Source organism: Babylonia areolata, chromosome 2 (genome assembly GCF_041734735.1).
Source record: "Babylonia areolata isolate BAREFJ2019XMU chromosome 2, ASM4173473v1, whole genome shotgun sequence".
Taxonomy (NCBI): domain Eukaryota; kingdom Metazoa; phylum Mollusca; class Gastropoda; order Neogastropoda; family Buccinidae; genus Babylonia; species Babylonia areolata.
This window is the reverse complement of record NC_134877.1, coordinates 56,365,713-56,384,919: the sequence shown is the minus strand read 5'-3', so window position 1 is coordinate 56,384,919 and position 19,207 is coordinate 56,365,713. Positions and strand designations below refer to the sequence as shown.

At 44.4% G+C, this 19,207-nt stretch overlaps 1 protein-coding gene across 13 annotated transcripts in view; it reads right to left on the bottom strand.

Annotated features, from left to right (window-relative positions):
- Positions 1 to 19,207, bottom strand: part of LOC143275406 (SWI/SNF-related matrix-associated actin-dependent regulator of chromatin subfamily D member 1-like) — a 64,620-nt gene that overhangs the window by 26,174 nt on the left and 19,239 nt on the right. For 4 of the 13 annotated variants that reach the window (XM_076579486.1, XM_076579502.1, XM_076579519.1 and 1 more), the window contains 2 exons: positions 13,592 to 13,684; positions 9,591 to 9,617 (listed from right to left, as the gene is read on the bottom strand). The exons of 2 other annotated variants lie outside the window; for them this stretch is intronic. In XM_076579486.1, coding sequence (XP_076435601.1) covers positions 9,591 to 9,617; positions 13,592 to 13,684 — 120 coding nt within the window. Of the gene's footprint in view, positions 1 to 2,550; positions 2,702 to 9,590; positions 9,618 to 13,591; positions 13,688 to 19,207 lie in introns of those variants that run through there. 7 more of the 13 variants (XM_076579495.1, XM_076579587.1, XM_076579510.1 and 4 more) reach the window with 6 other exon arrangements.

Sequence of the window (19,207 nt, the reverse complement as noted above, 5' to 3'; positions counted from 1 at the left end):
CATCCACACATCATTGTGTTAAGTTTTAATCTGTAGCTGGAAAGCAAGTCAACTTTTTTCTTCTTCTTCATTGGCTAGAATGCAGACAAGCTGTTATCAATGTCACATATCACAGCCACAAACCTCAATGTGCTTTCGTTATCTGCACTTCAAATGAAAGTCAGCTGCATTAACAAAATGAAGATACAGTAAATGCCACAAGTCATTGTGACACCCAGATAACTCTGTGTGCATGTGCATGTGCGTGTGTGTGTGGGAGGGGGGGAGGGGGAGTCATGTGTGTGAGTCCTTGTATGTGTGTGTGTGTGTGTGTGTGCATGCGTGTGTATGTCATTTGTTTATCACTCATGCTTTTCACACATTTGAAACAATTATATGATCTCAAATACAGCAACCATGCTTGTCATTTTTTTCTTCTTACATAGAGGAATATGACTATATCAACATAACATCCAAATAAAACATCAAGAATTCCTCCCTCACAACTTCCCTTCTGCTTCCCCCCTGCCCCTCTCCCCACACACTCACAGATACATGTACACACCATCACACACAATCAAGAATCTCAATTTAAAATAAACTCATCCTGCAAATGCTATAACTGCCACCAAAGAACAGTTTGTGGTATACAGGCTTTTGTCATTATACAACATTGTTTTGATAAAAAAAAAAACCAGTAAGTAACTTTCCCACAATGAGAAACAATTATCCCCATGCATTCATGGTTCCAAACATGTCAAATAAAATGAAATTCTTCATTCTGAATACATTCTGAATAAGCATAGTAACTATTATGTCAGTGTGTTAAGAAAGTTGCATTCAGATCCAAAGGAAATTCTATGTTCCCAGCAGACTGACCAAGTTGAGCGGTGGCCTAAATGTAATGTGCCTGACCAGGAAGTGTCCATGGGTTTGATTCCCATACAGTGACTGGGATTTTTACAATCCTCTCCACTTGACCTTGAGTGGTGGTCTGGGTGCTAGCCATTCAGATAAGATGATAAACAAGGTCCCATGTGCAGCATGCACTTTGCACACATAAAAGAAACCACAGCAACTAAATGGCTGCCCCTGGCGAAATTCTGTAGAAAAATTCACTTATCTTTAAACAAATACACTTGCAGACATAAAGAAGAAGAAAAAATGAGAAGAAAACGAATATGCACTTGTCTTTCGTAACGTGGCCCAAATTTCACACAGAAAAATTCTTTGTGTAAGAACGTAATACAATACGAAACCTGCACTTTCCTTTCCTCTCTCATATTCTCTGTTCTGTTTCACTGATTGACTGTTTTCACTATGTGAAGTCAATGAGGACTAAAGAATGGATTTCCTGCTCTTGTTACCTGCTCCACACTGTAAAGCTGTTCAGTGTGTTGGGATAACATGAAAAACTGGAAAAATATCACATCTTAGTGTCAACAGTATTGTGTTGTGTCGTGTAGCATTGTGTTGCATTGTGTTGTATTGTATTGTATTGTATTGTATTGTATTGTGTTGTGTTGTGTTGTACTGTATTGTAGTATATCACACTGCATTGTATTTCAGTTTACAAAAATGACAAATTTCAATTCATCACAATATTAAAACCACCAAAGTATTATTTCTTTTTTCACAATCCCAACAGTTTCCGTGCATGCAGGGACATGTGTGCACGCATGTGTGTGTGTGTGTGTGTGTATCATATGAGTTCACTGTATTTATATACATATAGCAATATTTGCAGTAGCAATGTAAATATTGCTAAATCATGTTAGAAACAATAACAACTATACCTGTATGCACTGACAATAATTAGGTAATTCATTAGTTTGTCAAACTATCTTGTCTGCTTGAAAAAGCATTATTTTAATGCATATTTTCATTTAATCAGACTATGTTGTCTAATCACTTATTTGTTTTCCAATGTACATCATAACTGCAATCACGTCACAGTTTAAGTAACAAAATCAACCTGTGCTGTGAAATCACTGTATATTTTGTCAAACCATCCCATTACCATAGTCAAATTCCACATTCTTAACTTTTTTTCCCTTTCTTTTTTATATAGTAAAACACTGGCTGATTTGACATCAAACAACCAATGGCATAAACTTAACTGAACAGTAACTGTAATCTTACATACAATCACAAAACGTGCCTACGTCATGGATATATAAATGAAACCATGTGCAAAACCCTCACTCATCATCCATTATTTCAAATTAAACTCGATAATATCAAGTCCTGAGTCAACGGCACAGGACATCTGACATTTCAAACGCTCAACAATCATTACAGAATATTACTTAAAGAATGTGCTCTTATAAAGTACACACGCTAGTTCAAATATGCAAATGCATGCATGCATGCTTGTGCACACACATTCACACGTGCATGCACAAACAAAAAGACGCGCACCCACACTTATACACACCTGTTCATCAGCAAAACTACCCACAGTATGCAAATTCTTTGACGAACAAAAACACCCATGATCACTTTAAAAAAACAACATAAGATAAAACAAATAGATAAATGATTTTTAAAACATGATCAACACAACCTTACAAGTCAAAATCTTCTTCAGAAGAATGCGCTGGGCAGGCATGTCTCCCTTGCAGAAGATTCAAGATGACATAATCATCAGACCCTTACAGAGGGAAAGGTCACTCAACTTGGCTCACACAAAACAAATGGGACTGCAAGTCACTCAGTTCACCACACACACACACACACACACACACACACAGGGCAAAGCAGTGTGGAAGAGAAAAATTCAATAACATGTTGAGCATACATGGGCGGATTCTCCTTATGTTTACATATGTTGCTGACAGGCTGCAAGGCTGTACACAGAGCCTTGACTTGGCCTGGTGAGATTGACTAGGCTCTCTATTGATTTCCATTACTATGACACACTTTGTTTCAATGTTACACACACACACACACACACACACGGATGCACACACTCACATACACACAACCTACCAGCGTGCATCAATAAAGAAAGAGCTACACTTAACACAATAGTGCTTGATGTGTCCTAAGATGATAGCATGTGTGCGCGGTCTTCAAACCAACACAACAGGTTTGTTACAGTACATGCACAAACATCATTCAGGTGTACATTTCCAAACTGAATTTTGAGACCTGTTCAATCAAATAAGTCGTCGTTTCATGCTCAAGGTTATCTGGGAGCTGTTCAATGAATAAATCATAGTTTCTGATCCTATAGGCCTATCTCTCACCACAAGAATCATGGCGAAGAAAAAATCTGTAAAGAGGAAGAAAGACACATAAACAGACAATGTGTGCATGCGTGCGTGTATGTGTGTGTGTGAGGGGATGGTGGGGTGGGGTGGGAGGGATGTGTGTGTCATGGGGGGTATGTGTGTGCATGTGTGTGAGTGAGACAGAGAGAGAGAAATGAGAAATTAGGTGATGTGTGTTTGTGTGCGCGAGAGTGAGACAGAGAGAGAGAGAGAGACAGAGACAGGCAGACAGAGACAGAGACAGATGGAGAGACACTGACAGAGAGAAGGAATCTCTGCATGCGCTCATGCAAGTAAATATCTGAGTACCCAAAAATGCACACACATTTGCATGTCTGAGCAGTACTTCAATGCATTTCTCTTTCTGCATGCAAGTATTGGGTTTCTCTATACAAGTCAACTACAGTGAACACATATCTCTCTACCTCTCTCCTTGAAATATATATATATATATATATATATATATATATATAAATTACATATACATATACACACAAACACATATATATGTGGTGTGTCTGTGTTGGGGGGTTGGGGGGAGGGGTTGTATCTATGTATCTCTATCTCTATTTTTTTTTTCTCTATATACACTTTTTTTTTAATATATAAAAAATACCGTGAAGAAAGAATGCCAAATAGAAATATAAAATGACCAACAGAAAGAGTGAAAGAAAGAAAATATAGAATTATAGACAAGGAAAACACACACACACAATCTGTCATGTGTCTTAATCTATCTTGGCTGTTCTCGGGCTTGTGTGTGTTTGTGTGTGTGTGTGTGTATGTGTGTGCACACGCATGTGTGTGTGTGTGTGTGCGCGCGCGCAAGACACACGACAGCAATAAAATGGGCGGAAATCCACATTTACACAGTCTGCCATCTCTTCCAAGAAAAGAATCAACAGACGACAAAAAAGACAGGAAACATTTTTTTTTTTTTTTAAACAACAACAAACTTTATGTTTCCCTAACCCCTGCCCTCCTCCTATCCACCTCCACCCCCCTTCCTGTGAGGTGCTGCTAACGACGATACAACAAGCAGATTTCCGAACTGATTGTCAATTACATGACAAAGACGTCACCAAAGAAAGAAAAAAGACCCCCCCCCCCCCAAAAAAAAAAAAAAAAAAAAAAGAAAAGAAAAAAGAGAGAGCCAGAGGTGTTACGAGCAGAAGCCATTTTAATGGGAAGGGGGATGACGACGATATTGATGCCTTCGTTAACTAGGACATCGCAAAGCAAAGCGACCCCCCCCCCTCACCCCCCCTCCCCATCCGATCACCCTCTCTCTCTGTGCTTTATATCTCTCTCCTTTATCCGGGATGGATCATAACTACAGCAAGCGTCGTCCTTCCATTATTACAGCACCTTATGTTACATTTGAAATTACACCCTTAGTCGTCTTCTACTGCCCTTTTAGAAGGCAGAAAACAGCTCTGGGAGATTCAAAGAGACATCAACACTGCAAGCGGGCGGCCAAGGCGGACAGACAAGCAAGGAACAAACAGAAAGAGAGGCGACGGTTTGTCTGCTTGTGATAAGGGTACGCACGTGTCTAATGCCGTTCAGTGTGCGGAAAGAAAAACGAAGTTGGGGCGCAACCAAACAGCGCCATCAGTCCGAAAGCGCTTCCTCGACTGAAAGCGCCAACTTAGGATAGTCCACAAGTGCTACAACCTGGGATAGACCAAAAACCGATGACCAAATGATTATCATCATCCGAGGGCGCAACAGTCAAGCAAGCTGATAATTCTATTCGTTCCAGCTCTTTTCACATGCGATTTTCGTGCAGTCGTTGGCACGAGCGAGTGGTTGTGTAACACGGCATGGGATGACAAAAATGATTTTTTCCACAAATTGACAGACACACAAAATACATGTACACGGTACACGTTAAAATAATTGTTGTCATTGCTTCGGCCAGGATCAGCCATTCAGCATTCAGTGCTAATGTTATCCGATGGCGCGCTTTTGAACTGTCGTTGTGCGCACAAGTACTAATGGGAAGCATAAAAAAGTTCAACGCTTAATTAAGGGCTGTAGCCAACGAAACGACCTGATGGTGATTGGGTGGGTTTGTAGGCCAGTGCTGGTGTCCCACAAGGCAAAAGCGGTGGATGGAGATAACATGCAGAAAGAAGGAGAGGGGAGGAAGGGATGTAGAAAGAGGTGGGACAGCGGGAGGGAGGCTGTGGTGTTTTCTGTGATGTTTGTTTGGTTTTTGTTGTTGTTGTTGTTGTTTTGGGGAGTGAGCGGTGGGTAGTGTAGTAGATCTCGGGTGCGGGGGAGAGGGGTGGTGAGAGAGAGAGAGAGAGAGAGAGAGAGAGAGACGGAAAGACAGACGGGCAGAAATTAAAAGTGAGACAGACACTGAGACAGTGACAGACAGAGATGATATGAGAGACAGAGAAAGGGATAGACACAGAGAGAAGACAGACAGACCTTGACAGTCTCTCAGAGAGAGAGAGAGAGAGGAAGGGGGGGGGGGCATGGAGCAAATAAGTTTGATGACGGGATCATAAAAGATCCACCGGAAAACTTAAGAAGGAACAGATTGGGGATCATTTGTCTGTGCACGTGTTTATAAATCCCCTTCGCGTGTGCGTTTCTGTGCAATAGTGCATGCGCGTGTGCATGTGTGTATGTGTAAGTGCGTGCGAGCGTGCATGTGTGCAAATGCACGCTGCCTCCCTGTGTGTGTGTTTCATGAAGTCTGTCTGTCTGTCTGTCCCGTAATAACCTGACACTGCACGGACTGAATCGGTCTGTCCTGTCAGCCCCAGCAGACAAACAAACTCAATGCCTATCCTCCGCAATCACGATGATATGGTTGCCATGGTGGCTATACCTTCTTCCTCCTCTTCCTCCTTCAGCCCCCCCTCCCCCTCCCCTCCTGCCCCCTCTTTTTCTTCACATCAAACACTGCCATCATCACTGAGCGGCTCCCAGCAACCGACGTGCATAATAATCATCTCTCGTTGTGTCTGTCTGCCTCCTAGCCTGCCTCCTTTACTTTGCCGTGTGCTCTGCTGTCCTTAATACCATGTGTACAAACACATGCATAATGACTGTCACAAATAATAATAATAATCACCTCTCTCTCTCTCTCTCTCTCTCTCTCTTGTGTGACTTGTCTTAATGCATCACACAAAACACACACACACACACACACACACACACACACACGAAGCATAACACGTGTCATTATCTTTCAAACTTCAGTTACCCGAAGAATGGAAATAAAATTCTATTGTATCCTATTCTTCTATTATAATTATAATATGGTATTGCATCATATCATAGTGACTCGTGTTATAGAATGTAACTGGCAAACACCAACCCACACATAAATCAATCAGAAATAAATGTTACACATTTTTAAAGAAAAAAAAAAAAGACATAGGTGAGAGATAAGGGTAAAACACACACACACACACACACACACACACACACACACACACACAGAATAAAAAGAGAATAGAACAGTCCTGCAGTTTCAACTGTGCACAGAGATAAATCTGAAAACAAAAACGATGCCAGTGCATGAACTACAAGTACAGGAGCTATCCAAATACAGTGCCCGTGTTACAAAATAGGGATTACTGCCACAAAGGGAAAGCTTTCAATATAATAGAAAATTACATTCATTCAATTTTCCACTTAGAAATAAAATTGACAGAGATTTTTTTTTTTTTTTCACCCACATTCCTCCTGTTGTTCCTGCTGTCATGGAGTTATGAACAAGGAGTGACCACAATGCACTATGATACGAGTAAAAATAGTCCAAATTTAAGATATAAAACAATAGGGTTTTGTTTTTTTCCCTGCAGTCTTTGTGGGACAGGGACAACTCTTCTGTTCCCTTGTTTCTAATTACCAAGTGCTGAATATTATATGCTAAATCAGAGCGTGCTACACACAATACCTCAGTTTATCGTCTCATCCAATTCCCTCTCTCCCTCTTCCTTTATTATTATCATTATTACCATTATTATTATTGTTATTATTATTATTGTGTGCGTTCAAACTCACTATTTCATATCCAGTGGAATCCTACCCATTCTCTACCCCCAAACCCCTTCCCTATTCTTCAACCTTCAAGCAAATTCTATCCTTCCTCTCCCCTCAAAACACATCCCCTTTTTTTTTCAAACTTACAAGCAAATCCTACTTATCCACTCCCCCAGACCCATCCCCACTTCTTCAACCTTCAAGCGAATCCTACCCATTCTCTCCCTCCACCCCCCCCCACCCCGCCCCCTTCTTCAACCTTCAAGCGAATCCTACCCATTCTCTCCCTCCAAAACCCTCCCCCATTCTTCAACCTTCAAGTTCTCTCCCTCCAAAACCCTCCTCTCTTCTTCAACCTTCAAGTTCTCTCCCTCCCAAACCCTCCTCCCTTCTTCGACCTTCAAGTTCTCTCCCTCCACCCCCCCCCCCCCCCCCCCCCTTCTTCAGCCTTCAAGCGAATCCTACCCATTCTCTCCCTCCAACCCCCCCCCCCCCCCCCTTTTTTCAACCTTCAAGTGAATCCTACACTCTCTCTCCCACCAAAACCCTCCCCCCTTCAAGCGAATCCTCCCCATTCCCTCCCCCCAACCCCACACCCCTTCTTCAACCTTCAAGTAAATGCTACTCATTCTCTTCCCCCAAAACCCTTCCCCCTTCTTCAACCTTCAAGCGAATCCCCCAACCCCAACCCCCCCCCCCCCCCCTCTTCAACCTTCAAGCGAATCCTACCCATTCTCTCCCCCCCTCCGCCCCCCCCACCCCCTTCTCTACCCTTCAAGCGAATCCTACCCATTCTCTCCCTCAGGCCCACCCCCTACTTCCCAAACCCCAATCATCCTCTTCCTCAGATCCCTGCCACAAGACTTGCACATCCATGTAAACTGTTCACTAATGGCTCCTGTGCCATCAGCATTAAGGCCAAAGTCAGGACAAACTCTTTTGTTGACATCAGTTCTTTCCATTATGTGAGCTTAGTCAGTGTGTGCTTGGTTTATTGTCTCATCTCTTCTTTATCTCTCTCTCTTTTTTTTTTTTTTTATTCAAACCAGCAGTACATCTTCTTCTTCTTCTGCGTTCACTCGTATGCACACGAGTGGGCTTTTACCTGTATGACCGTTTTTACCCTGCCATGTAGGCAGCCATACTCCGTTTTCGGGGGTGTGCATGCTGGGTATGTTCTTGTTTCCATAACCTACCGAACGCTGACATGGATTACAGGATCTTTAACGTGCGTATTTGATCTTCTGCTTGCATATACACACGAAGAGGGTTCAGGCACTAGCATGTCTGCACATATGTTGACCTGGGAGATCGTAAAAATCTCCACCCTTTACCCACCAGGTGCCGTCACTGTGATTCGAACCCGGGACCCTCAGATTGACAGCCCAACGCTTTAACCACTCGGCTATAGCGCCCGTCAAACCAGCAGTACCATGTTCAGTCTAAAAATACAAACATGCTCGCTTTTTTCCTGCAGCTCTTTGTTGTCTTTTCACCTTCTCCACTGACCTTCAACCGAATCCATCCCATCCATCCTCTTCCCCAAAGCCACCACCCCACCCGCCACCTCCTATTTCTCACCCCCCCCCCCCCCCCCCACACACACACACACACACCATCATCTTCCTCAGGGCCTTACCACAAGGCTTGCACATCCATGTAAACTATTCATGAATGGCTCTTCCGCCATCAGCATTAAGTCCGAATTCGGGGGGAAGGGGGGGGGGGATTGGGAGGGGGTGGGTGGGGGCAGGGAAACTTCCCTCTCCACTGGCTGAAATTTTGTGTCTTCTTTTCGGCTCTCCACTAAGAGTGCAGAGAGTGCTGGCCAGACATCTAAATGCCTGGGGCCATAGTGCTCCTGGAATTACCTTTGGATGAAACAACTCTTCTCTGTAACGAGGTGTGTGCTGTTTAAAAAAAAAAAAAAAAAAAAAAAAAATATGTGAGGGAAGAAACACATGCAGGATGCCATGTTATAACGTTTCACGGTGGAAGTGAAAAACATCAAAATGACGCATACTCATGTGCACACATACATGTTTGCACTGCAGGCACACTCAACCACAAGCATGTACTCAAGCATGCACTCACGAACATGGGCGCACATGTTTATGCAGCCATCATTAGTAGAACAAAAGATGATTTGGGGGGGGGGGGTTTTTTTTTTTTTTTTTCACAAAAAATTTCAACTTCTGGGGGAAAGGGTATGGTGACAAATCAAAACAACACCCCAGGGCAATAAAATAAATGCATTCGTGTGGTGACCACTGACAAAGAACGAAAGGCATGCACAGGTTTTTCCAACCTCAAGCCAGTACTCACTGGAAGTCTCTTTATTCTTCGTTGAGCCTGAAACCATCACAACAGCTCACGATTATCAACACTTCTTTTCTTTTCTTTTTTTTCTTTTTTAAATGAAATCTTCTGAAATTATCTGTAAATAATGCTGCTCTATTCAACACAGACAGACCAACACAACCAAAAAGAGAGAATACACATTTGTAAACATTTTCATTACAAGATATAAACATGTCTAGCACTGGCAATGATGAATCTTTTAACATCTGTGTGGTCTTTAAAACATTTCCCCGATTTAAGCAATGATATCTATAGTCATTCACAACAAAATCTATAAATTTCACATCCAAAAACAAGATGTGTGCACAAAAACACATGGCCATGCATTTATGTCCACATGTATATAACTCAAGCATCAAAGACTTCCGCTTTCCCCCTCTCAAACACAAACTGTACTCATACACATGCACATGCATGCAGGCAGAAACACACACACACACACACTCATACACACATGTACACATGCATACACACACACACACACACACACACACACACACAAACCCACACACACTCACAAACTCTCTCTCTCTTTTCCCTGCTTCAGCTCAGTTCCACAAACAATGAATTTCCAAAGGCCAAGTTCACCTAAGGACTGGGGGGCGGGAAGTAGAAGCAGAAAATGGTCATCCACCAGCATCTCCCTTTCATTTCAGGTCACACGCCCATACACACAATCCACAGCTCTACCTATGAGGCAACATGCGTGCCACATGCCCAAACCACCAGAACGGTGCATCCATCAACAACACAAATACCAAACAAGGAAGGCAGCGAGGCAACTCAGGACAATCCACTGTCACCCAACAACAACAGCAGCTGGCTAGCTCTAGCGATCTGTCCACCTTGGCAACAAATCATGCCGCACTACAGCCTTTACCACTTTCTCTATGCACATGCATTACGACACCATATCATCATACAAGCCGTTAACAAGTTAAGATTACCAAAACAAAACCGTCAACTCAGGAAAAAACAACAACAGAAAAACAGCCCTGCAGTAACTCTCTGTTAAAAAAAATAATTAACAGTATATAGATCACCTTTTCATTTCTAAAAACGGTCAACTCGTAAAAACTGAATACATAACCTGCATTAACCAACTTTCTGTTTAAAAAATCATTAAATGGTAAATGGACAATCTATTCACTTCCATATCTGTTGCCATTTATCGTTAATTTGTATGTCTGTGATGGAGACGGGGGAGAGGGAATGAAGTAGTGCAGAATATAGGGAGAGATGGAAAAAGAAACTGAAAGCGACAAGTTTTGGGATTTTGGAAACATTATGGCCATTGAAAAGAGCAAACTTCAAATTAGCAAAAACCACTCTTATTTTATCATTTTCCCTTACAGTTCTAGCATAGTTCTGTGGCTGTGTTCTTTATAGTTTTCTCATTGTTGACATTTATTTCAAGTTGAATTTTTGTTGTTGTTTTGACTTTCTGCTGTTGTTGTCAGGCCAGTGGATGGCATGTCTTTTTGTTTCCCTTCTATCCCTTCTTGTCATGAATAATACCCAAAATTATGACAAGAGGTTGATACAATAAATAATACTCCAAACATTCATGTAACAGAGACATAGTGTTTCTGGAAATCAATATGCTGACACACAGCCAAAGCTTCAGGGACATAACAAAACAGAATATGAAACAAAGGAGCAGTATAATCATCTTCTCTGTGTGTGTGTGTGTGTGTGTGTGTGTGTGTGTGTGTGTGTGTGTGTGTGTGTGTGAGTGTCCGTGTCTGTGTGTGTGTCTGTGTGCTTGTCTCTATCTCTGTCTGTCTCAGACACAGAGAGAGTTTTCTGTGTCTGTGTGTGAGACAACGACAGCAAAAGAGAGCTTAGAGGCAGAGATGCACACACACACACACACACACACACACACACACACACGCACGCACACACAATCAGCCATAATATGTGAAGTGAAATTTAACCTGTCTCGCTCTAAATGTCAAGTCAACATTAACCCTCATTCTGAAAGCACTGGGCAAAACTGAATTTGGACCTGCTTCTGTGGCAAAGTGGTTAGCATCACAGGATGTCAAATGGGAAGTTGTGCGTTTCAGTCCCATCACACACACAGACTGTATACAAATGTTGTGGAATTTTTTAGCCCCTCAAATGGGAAGACTGGAGACTACAATGTCATCAGAGTGTTGTCCATTTCATGTCTTTGCCATCCATTTTTCTTTCTTTCTTTTTTTTTTTTTTTTTTTTTAAGTTCCAAAACACTGTCTCAGATTCTACAGCCAGCCCCTCATGCCTAGCTCTCATATTGACCCATGTTTTGTTTCAATTTCCCATCCATTTCCAGGCACGTGGCAGAGTCTGTCATGGTTTAAGGTGTCTGCAGATCCGTGGGAGACTGCTGTTTGGAAGAGATTGGGAGGCAGGTCTCCACTCTGGAAGGCAGAGAGGGAGGGAGGGAACGCTGCCTCAGTGTGGCTGCATCGCCATCTGCAGAGGTGTGGGGGCTAGCTAAGCAGGCGATGCATCATGTGCAATCTGAATCTAATCCTAAAAAGATGCCACCGAAGTGACTGAGCAGCAGGGCAGCTTCTCCTGTGGGAGGTAGCCTGAAGGTGACCCAACACAGACAGCTTGGTCCCTACAGAATTGTGATAAAATGAGCCTACCGGTGTGGCTCGGTGTGTGTGTGTGTGTGTGTGTGTGTGTGTGTGTGTGAGTGAGTGAGTGAGTGAGTGAGTGAGTGAGTGAGTGAGTGTGTGTGTGTGTGTGTGTGTGTGTGTGTGTGTGTGTGTGTGTGTGTGAGTGTGAGTGTGTGTGTGTGTGTGTGTGTGTGTGTGTGTGTGTGTGTGTGTGTAGATTCAGGATGAGCGACATGAGAGCAAATGCCACTGAGAGGAAGTGGACCATGTGTAACTAAAAACAACAACAAAGGCGACATCAACAATGACGAGGACGAGGAGGATATGGAGGGGGAGGGCATGGAGGATGATTAATGGATGAAGGATGAGGATGGAAGGATGACTGATGACAGCTGAAGATGATGATGATGATGATGATGATAACTGTATTAACACAACAATTCTTTGGGGTTCTTAATTGGAAGCTTGCAAAAATGAGAAGGAAGATCAGGAGAATAGGAGGGGAAGGTGGCACGGGGAAGAAAGAGAGGCACAGACAGAGAGCATGAGACAAGCAGAGATAGAGAAATATACTAAGAGAGACTACAGGGGGGTGGGGGAGGGGGTGGGGGGTGGAGAGAGGGATGGAGAGAGACACACACACACAGTGAGCAAAGAAGACAGACCAACAGACGGATATTGTATGTTGTGTGCGTGTGTGTGTGTGTGTGCACATGCATGCGTGTGCTCCCACATAAGTGTGCATACATGCGTGCATGTGTATGCATGTACATTCCAATGCTTACATGTTCTACTGCATGCACATGCAAATGTATGTGCTAACACAATCATCATGTGAATTTTTTTCTACATCACAAAAACAAAGAAAAGTGAGAAAAAAAAAATTCAAACAGTTAAAATAATAATATTTTAAATAATATGTGTCAGTTATGTATATATATCAAAAGTCTGACAAATAGTTGTTGTTTTTTGTTTTTATAATGTGTATAAAACTTCACTTCAAAACCAACAATGGCAACATTGCAAATGTATTATGTACACATGATGTGTGTGTGTGTGTGTGTGTGTGTGTGTGTGTGTGTGTGTGTGTGTGTAAGCATGCCTGTCCTCAATACATACAATATATCCATGAATCAAGAACTAACATTTCAAACTCAGAGTAGATTTATCCCTATAAAAAAAATACACATTTCATATTTCAATGTTATCTTGAACCACTTGAAATAACTTCTATCTCTGTCTCTCTCTCTCTATCTCTCTCTATCACACACACACATACACACACACATACACACACAACACGGCCTCCTACCCTTTCTCCTCCACACACACACACACACAAAATCTTACTCTTCATGCTGGGACCACCAGCACCACCACCACCACCACCACCGTCACCAGATCGTCGCCCCGTTGCTGCTGATGATGCCACTGCTGCTGCTGCTGTTGTTGTTGTTGTTGTAGTTGTTGTTGCAACCAGAGGGAGGGGCAAGCCACAGCACAGCACAGCACAGCAAGAAGAAAGTGGCACCACCAATTGGCCAACCGACCAAACCCCCACCCCCCACCCGGTCAGACCAGAACCACCATGCAGTGTCAAGTCCAGTCAGTCAGTCACACCACACACACAAGTCACCAGTGACACACACACACACACACACACAACAGGCCCAGAGCAGCAGCAGCAGCACCACTACCACAGCCAGACACAGCAGCAGCAGCAGCAGTAACAGCAGAAGAAAAAAAGAAGAAAAGAAGAAGAAAAAGAAGAAAAGAAAAGAAAAAAAAAAGGAAAAAAAAGAGGGGTAAGTTGTCAGTCTGGCACCCCCCACTCCTCTCCCTCTCTTTTTCAGTTTCTCTCTTTTTTTTAAAAAGTCCTTCTTCCCCTACCCCAGCATCCACCTTGTCCCCCACCAAACTCTTCACCCATCCTCTTCCAATTCTGACCACCACCCCTTGCACCCCCACCCCCCCCCCCTTGCATCCCCTCCTCCCCCTCCTCTGTTCCCCCGCCCACCCACACGTACAGCAACCACAAGTATACAACACCCCACTGTCACACACACACACACACACACGCACGCACACGCGCGCACACACACACACACACACACACAAACTCTCACACAACCACCACCACTCACCCACCCCGCAACCACCACCACCACCACCATCACCGTGTCTCAAACAAATCGGCCAATGACTGCGAGAGCGAAAGGTGAGGGTGAGAGAGGTGTGGTGGTGGGGGTGGAAGAGGTGTGGGGGTAGGGGGGCAGGAAGCAATAGGTAAGGAAGGGGACGTGGGTGGAGGTGGGGGTGGTGAGAACCCGGCATGGAGAGTCGGGAGCAGATAGTTGACCGGATTGGTCTGGAAGGATGGATTGGTGGCAGTAGGAGGGAGGGGCATGGGAGGGGAGGGGGGGGGGGAGGGAGGAAGAGAGAAATAGATCAGATCGCGTGAGAGAGACAGAGACAGACAGACAAACAGACAGAGACAGAGAGACAGACAGACAGAGACAGATTGTTCGTTTATGTATTTATACTCTGTTCATCTAAGATGATGACATTAGACAGAGTCAGACATTTTGTGAGGCAGACAAAGCTGGACAGAAGACTCTGAGACAGACGAACAGAGAGGAGAGAGAGAGGACACACACACACACACACACACACACACACACACACACACACACACACCACCCCCGGGAAAAAAAAAAGAAGACATCGATGACAAGAAAGGCAACACGCACAGATACAAGAGCGAGCGAGACAAGAGACAGACAAAGCGGACAGACCAGTCAGAAGAGAAAACAAAACAAGAAGGGAGGGAGAAACAGACAGACAGACAGACGGACAAACGGACAACGCACGAGGCCACGAGAGGTCCTGGTATGGTAGTGCGGCACGAGCAGCCTGATTTGATCCGCGAAAGGGAGGAGGAAGTTGGGGGTGCGGAAGTGGAGGTGGGGGTAGAGAAAGGAGTCAGGGATGTGATGGTGGTGGTGGTGGTGGTGGTAGTAGTTGTGTGTGTGTGTGTGTGTGTGTGTGTGTGTGTGTGGAGGGGAGGAGGGGGGGCACGGGGTGGGGTAGTGGGGGGGGGGGGGAGGACAAGGGGAAGGGGAGGGGGCCTCAGAATCAATATGTCTGCACACTGGCCAATCTAATCAATCACTATTACCATGCTGCCCGTGGCGAGACGGGAGGGGGGAGGGGGAGGGGGAAAAAAACCGGGGACAGACATAGCCCCCAACCGTACCACTGGTAGAAGCAAGTACATGCCACAGTGCAGTACAGTACAGCACAAGCACGAAACAGGAGCAATGGCCAGGGGGACACACACACACACACACACACACATACACACACAGGCACCACTATCACCACCACGAGAGGGTGATGGTGGTGACAGTGGTGGTGGTGGTGGTACTTGCATCGGTGTGTCCCAGTCTTTCGTGCCACGCGAGTAGCACATCAACTGCGGAGACAGTGAGATGGGAGGGGGAGAGCGGGGGAGTTTTTTGGGGGTGGGGGTGGGGGGAGGAGAAGGGTCCATTTCCCCTGAACTGCTCCCTCCCCTACCCACCTTCCCCACACTTCCCACTCTCAATCCGCCTAAATCCCCACCTCCAACCCCCCCCCCCAACTCACCTCCCCGGCTCCCAAATTCACTGTTCCTCGAGCTCCCCCCCTCCCCCGCCCCCCTCCCCATGCCCTCCCCCTCCACCACCACCTCGCCCCACCCAACCCTTACCCCCTACCACTCAGCCAACCCAACCACTGCTGCAGCATCTTTCTTCTTCTTCTTCATCTTCTTCTTCATCTTCTGCAGTACTGCTTCCGTATCTTCACCATACTAACCCTCTCCACACCACCGCTCACTCTCTGTTTCTTCTTTCTGCCGCCCCCCCCCCCCCCCCCCTCCCCCCAACCCCTTTCTAAGCTGCTTTCTTTCCATTTTGGGGCTGGTTGGTAGTATGCAGTGGTGAAGGGTGGGGAGAAGAAAAAGAAGGGGGTGGAGGTGGGGAAGCAGAAAAGAAGAACAAGATGATGGAGGAGGAGGGAGGTGGGAGGAAAAGGAGAAGAAGAAGATGAACACGAACAAGAAGAACAAGAACAAGAAGTTGGAGGAGGAGGAGGAGGAAAAAAAAACACAACAACCTTCAGTGTGTGTCCTCTTGTCTGGTGGGACGAGATGAGGGAGGGATAGAGAAGGGGGAACGGCCGAAGGTGGGTGAGGACGAGAAAGGGGGGTGAATGGGCAAGGGGGAGGGGGAGAACACATTTTCTGTTTCTCTCTGCTTGCCTCTCTCTCTCTCTTTTCTCACATTCGCCCATGCACACGCATGTATGAGCACACACAGGGTGAAGTTGGGGGTGGGACAGAGATACATAGTGCAAAAAATCAATGCAGTCACGCCCATAACCACTGTATACAGCGCGACATATCTCTCTCTCTCTCTTCTCCCTCCCTCCCTCTCTCTCTAACACACACACACACACACACACACACACACACACACACACACACACACACACAAACACACGAACGACAACTGTTCTCTGCTAAGACTGTTCTGGACAATTGTTGTGACTACCACATAGACTGCTTCCGTTGACATCATTCGAACACATAATTATTTCCAATTTATTTGCAAAAAATCTTTTCTGGATTTGCAACGTGGTTCTAGATTTCTGGAAGGAACCACAAGGTCTTCTAAATAACTGTGACAATGCAATTAACTTAAGAATTACCAAAGAACTAGTGATGTTTGGTAACGACAAGGAGAGTGAGACTGATGACATACTAGACTTTATTGTACTTCGTACCAACTTTTTTTTTTTTAAATGCAAAATGACACTCCAGAGTTTGCTGTTTTTAGACATTATCTGAAAAAAAAAAAAAAAAATCTAAGAGAGGAGTATATAGCTAAGATAAATATGCAGTATACAGAATTACAGTACAAGTGCAGTTTCTAAAAAGCACTGATCGATGTACAAAATAGTATTTTGAGAACATAGACGTTCATTCTTGGTCAGCTTGCACATTATGTTTTCATTCGTATCCAGTTTTAATCCAATTTTTTCGGCATGCTTGTTCATTAAAAAAAAAAAAAAAAAAAAAAAAAAAAAATTTCTTATTTCTTTTATTGTTATATGATCTAATACTAGATCACAAATTCGGAAAGCGCGTGAAGATGATGATAGTAAAATAGTGATCCCGATCTTCTACGGGTACAATAGACAAAACAGACAACGACGACAACAACAACAAAAAACAAACAAAAACTATCCTAATAAGTAACAAAAGAGAAGAAAGGCAGATCATTTCGGAGAGTATATATATATGTGTATGTGTATATGTGTATGCATGTGCATGTGAAAAAGAGAGGGGTGGGTGCCATGGGGAGAAAGGTGGATGAGGATGCGGGGGTAGGGAGATGCGGGGGAGTGGGGGTTGGTTGAGAGACCTGCATACGTATAACTAGTAGTGGATAAAATCAATACCCAAGTGATTGAAGCAGTAAGGGAGAGAACGGGAGTGGAGGAGTGGAGGAGTGGAGTGGGGGAGGGGGAGGGGGGCTGAGGGCGGGGACGGACGAAAAAAAAAAAAAGAGGGAAAAAAATCTATAGGGCCTGTGAACATCAAATGCAAAGTAGTCCTAAATCTGTGTACGGCATTGCATAGACGCGCAGTGAAGACAGACAGGGCAAACGATGAGAGAGAGAGAGAGAGAGAGAGGGGGGTGGGGGGGGTGGGGGGGGGCGGTGAAGAAGTGGAGGAGCTGGGGGGCCGGGATGGGGTACCATCCAGTTATTGTTGAGGTCATATCACTGCTTCCCCCCCCCCCCCCAACCCCCCAACACCCTCTTCTCGTCAACTCAGCAACCCCCCCCCACCCCCACCTCCACATCCGGTCGGCACCCAGCCACCCCTAAACCCCCCCTAATCTTTCTCCCTCCCATCACGAGCCATACTGATTCAGTCTAATAAGCATGCAGGAATATGATTAACCCTCTCTCTTGCACCGCCAAACTGAGCTGAACAAGACAGGACAAGCAAGGGGCAGGCATGCAGCCAGGCAGGCACGGACAGGTGTCAAGTGAAAGGATCGTTCGATCGTCCAGGCCGTTATGATATTCCTGAAGCAGCTGCCTGTTTCAACACTGGTTCGTTTTCAGTGACTTGTGTAGTTTGGAAGAGAAAAAAAAAAGGCAACCCCCCTCCCCTCTCAAACCCCACCCCTCAAAAAGAAGAAAGACTGTCCTTGTGACAGGACACTGCTGAAGATGGTGAAACGTGAATGCACTGTGTTTGTTTCCCCTTTCCTTTAACAAATGACAAGAACCAAAAAAAACAAAAACAAACAAAAAAAACAAAACAAAAAAAAAAAACCAATACATAAATAAAATAAATAAATAAATGCCTTGCATTTGTTTCAATGTTGTTGATTTTGTTTTTTTCAACCGACTGAATGCGATGTGACAAATTTACAAGTCTCTTCATACGCTTTTGGGGAGAAAATCTTGGGGTTTTTTTGGTTTTTTTTTTACATTTTCTCTCTTTTTTTTTAAATAGTTTTTGGTGTGGGGTGGGGGTGGGGGTGCTTTGCTTTGTTTTCTAGGAAAGAAAAAGAAAATAAAACACACACACACACGGTGAGAGTGGGGAGTGGGGTGGGGGGGGGGGGGTCTGTTTCAATTAAAAGCGGCATAAAAAAAAAAAATAATAATAAAAATAACGACACGGTATCGCGATTCTATGAGGGTCACACTACACTTGAAAAAAGTAATGTTAAAACCAAAATGAATAAAGGAAGGGTTAAAGACTTAAAAAACACAGTGAATGGCGAAACACAATGGCACAGACAGAGAGAGTTTCAGTTTCTCAAAGATGTGTTCGGACCAATCCATAGTACGCAACACACCTGCTAGGCAGATGCCTGTCCAGCAGCATAACCCAGCTCG